This window comes from Terrapene carolina, unplaced genomic scaffold, assembly GCF_002925995.2.
Source record: "Terrapene carolina triunguis isolate 2854851 unplaced genomic scaffold, T_m_triunguis-2.0 Scaffold32686, whole genome shotgun sequence".
Classification (NCBI taxonomy): domain Eukaryota; kingdom Metazoa; phylum Chordata; order Testudines; family Emydidae; genus Terrapene; species Terrapene triunguis.
This window is the reverse complement of record NW_020697037.1, coordinates 1,748-4,940: the sequence shown is the minus strand read 5'-3', so window position 1 is coordinate 4,940 and position 3,193 is coordinate 1,748. Positions and strand designations below refer to the sequence as shown.

The 3,193-nt window shown below is 69.7% G+C and overlaps 1 protein-coding gene across 1 annotated transcript in view; it reads right to left on the bottom strand.

Annotated features, from left to right (window-relative positions):
* Positions 1–364: 364 nt before the first annotated feature.
* The window catches only part of LOC112122041 (extended synaptotagmin-1-like), a gene marked incomplete at both ends in the record, with an annotated part of 4,567 nt that continues 1,738 nt past the window's right edge, over positions 365–3,193 (bottom strand). The window contains 8 exons of the mRNA XM_026663145.2: positions 365–537; positions 626–772; positions 848–934; positions 1,219–1,290; positions 1,568–1,663; positions 2,556–2,645; positions 2,750–2,798; positions 3,004–3,086. Of these exons, the coding sequence (XP_026518930.2) occupies positions 365–537; positions 626–772; positions 848–934; positions 1,219–1,290; positions 1,568–1,663; positions 2,556–2,645; positions 2,750–2,798; positions 3,004–3,086 (797 nt within the window). The remainder of the gene's footprint in view (positions 538–625; positions 773–847; positions 935–1,218; positions 1,291–1,567; positions 1,664–2,555; positions 2,646–2,749; positions 2,799–3,003; positions 3,087–3,193) is intronic.

Below are 3,193 nucleotides of genomic sequence, written 5' to 3'. Positions count from 1 at the left end.
GCATTACGGTAGCACCCGAGTAGTGTGCCCTTTATTAGTGGTGTTACGGTAGCCCCTAGAGCCCCCAGCTGAGCCTCTTTATGACTTGAGCTTTATTAGCGGCATTATGGTAGGACCACTGTAGTGTGCCCGTTATTAGCGGCATTACGGTAGCCCCTAGAGCCCCCAGCTGAGATCCAAGCCCCATTATAACATGCTCTTTATTAGTAGTATTACGGTAGCCCCCCAAGTGGCGGCTCCTGGCAGTGCCGGGTCGAGCCCGGGGAGGGCCCCAGGGTCCCCCAGGAAAGGGCTGGGAATCCAGGGGGCCGGACTCTCCAGCTGCACTCCGCCCCCCCCTCCCCCCGACTCGGGCGCCCCCCACCTGTCCGCGTGGGTGAGGCGCTGACGCAGCTCCTGGGCGGGCCCGACACCCCCGGGGTCCCCGTCCTCCCTGACGTAGAGCTCCGGCTCCAACCCCCCCGGGGGGCTCTCGGCCTCCTCACCAGCTGCTGGGGCGCTGCGGGGCTCCACCCCCGAGTGCTGGGAGACCAGGATCTGGGAGGCGGGGAGAGACACGGGGATCAGAGGGGTTCAGTCTCCAGTGCACCCAGCCCACCCCCCGGCCCCCCGCCCGGCGACTCACCCCGAGCTGCACCCGCAGCAGGACCTGGCCGCCGGGGCCGGCGCGGCTGAGCGGGAACCAGCGGTCGAGCGTCAGCGTCTCAGCCGCCAGCAGCTGGGTGAGGGGCAGGCTCAGCGCCCCCAGGCCCTGCCCCCCCTCGTCCTTCACCTGTGGGCGGGACGGACAGAGCTCAGGCCTGGGTCAGACAGGGGAGGGGGGACGGGGTGGGGGGCTGGGATTTACCTGCAGCTCCAAGGACTCCACGTGGGGGCGCTTGACGAGGAAGGAGAAGCCTTCGTCCCAGACCGGCTCCGAGGTGGAGGTGATGGTCTGGGGGGGGGAGCCTGTGAAAGCAGTGAGGCCAGGACCCCCCTCCCCGAACACACAGGGTGCCCCTCCCCATGGCACCCCCCCCTCCCAACACCCACTCCGCCACCTGTCCCAATGCCTCTCCCTCTCCGGCAGCCCCAGCACAGGGCAAGCCCCCCAGACCATCCCCCCTGCCCCACAGGGACCCCCCCCATGTCCTCCCCACACTTGTCCCAATGCCTCTCCCTCTCCGGCAGCCCCCACCTCCGGGCAAGCCCCCCAAACCACCCCCCGTCCCCCGCTACCTTGCTCTTGTAGGAGACGTTCCGGACGGAGAGGTTGACGTAGGGGCTGGGGGGCTTGGAGCCCTTCCGGAGCTGGGGAGAAGGGGGGCGGTGAGTGGAGGAAACCAAGGGGGGCACAAGCCCTATGGAGCTGGCGCAGCCCCCACCCTCAGGACCAGACAGTGGGGTGCACGACAGGCTGTGTCCGAGGCCCCCAGAGTGGGAATCTGCCCAGCTCGGGGCCGGCTGGCTGCAAACTGGGGGTCTCACGCCCCCCAGATATGGAGGCAGAGCACGCCCAGCACGGAGAGGGCAGAGCGGGAGGCCTGGGTGAGGCTGAACCCAGGAGTCCGGGGGGTTGGGGGCTCACCGGCAGGTCGGCCGCCCGGTCCAGGAAGACGGAGAGCAGGGCGGACGAGAGCTCCGCGCTCCGCTGGGTCTGGGTCAGGCTGTTTATCATCAGCACCTGGAACGAAGCCAGCGTGAGCCCCGGCCCGGCCCCGCGGGGCAGTGCCAGGGGGCTGCCCGGAACAGCGGGCAGGGCAGGGGAGCATGGCACCCCCGCCGGCAGGGCTGGCTTCACAGCAAGCGCCTAGCATGCAGCCTAGCTCTCCCTGACCCACTCCTGACCCACATCCCCGTGCCCCCAGCTCTGCCAGTCCCCCTCACTCCCGACCCACAGCCCCCTGCTAGCCCAGCCCTGGGCTCCCGACCCGCAGCCCTCCACTAGCCCAGCGCTGGCCCTGTCTTGGACGCATCGCGTAGCCCATGGGGCTAGTTCGCCTCCATTACATTCCGCGGTAACGCAAGGGGCAGCTTCGGCAGTTGGACAAGGCTTGAGGCCTGTGACGCCGGCCCCGAGAAACGGCCGAACGGTGACCCCCACGGCAGCCCCCTGGGCGCTGGCGAGGAGGAAGATGTCGGCCGACATCCCAGGCTGTTCTGCACGGGACGGGGGCGTACGGACGCTCTGAATTACCTCCCTCTCTCTCGCCGGCTTGGCCGGGATCCCGCAGCCAGAGCGGGGCGGCTGGGACCCCAGGGGTCCCGGCTCTACAGCCAAGCCCCTGCCCCCCCGCAGAGCGAGGGCTGGGGCTTCTCGGGGAGTCAATACCGAACGGACCGATGGGGCAGGGACCCTGGCTGAGACCCAGCAAGCTCCTGTCGCTTGTGACATCTGCTGCATTTTGAACCCCACCGTATCGCTCTAGCCCCACCCCGCCCCCCAATCCCCTCCCCACGGGCTGAGAGCTGCTGCCCGGGCCCCTACCCGACCCTGACGCTACCCCCCCTCCCTGGCCCAGCGGCTGTTCCCCTGCTCCAGCCCACAGTGCCCAGCGCAGCCGGCCCCCCCGTACCTGCTCCAGCTCGGCGCCGTTGGGGGTGGGGGTCAGGCACTCCAGCCTCACGTGGAGGCGGCCGGATTTCACGTCCTCCAGGGGGAGCCACTGGAAGGAGAGAGGCAGCAGGGGTCAGATCTCCCTGCCTGCCCCCTCCCCCCCGCCCGTCCCCTCCCCCCAACGCTGCCCCCAGGGGCCCCGCGAGCTCCCACCTCGTCGATGAACCGGCTGCTCAGCACTCGCTTCAGGGCGATCTTACACCTGGGGGGAGAACACGGGTCAGTTTGGGGGGAGGGCCCCCCAAAGCCGAGTCGTGCCGGAGGGGCCTGCAGACCGGGCAGGGGGCGCACAGACGCCCTGGGGGGGGCCCCAGAGAACCCCACGAGGACGCGAGTGGAGCAGGTGGGGGCTGGGAGCCCCGGTTCGGTTCTTCCCCCTCCCCTGCCCGGTTCCGGTCCCGACCCACCTGCCCAGGAAGTCGTCCTTGTCGATGTCTTTGTCGTAGATCTCGAATTCCACCTCCTGGCCTGGGACCTCGTTCACAATGACCTGGGGGAGGGGAAACAACGGGGGGGGGGTCACCAGAAGCCCACCACCACCCAGCCGCGTCCCTGCTCCCAGCACAGACCGGGGGGGGGGGGGGGGGGGGGGGGGGG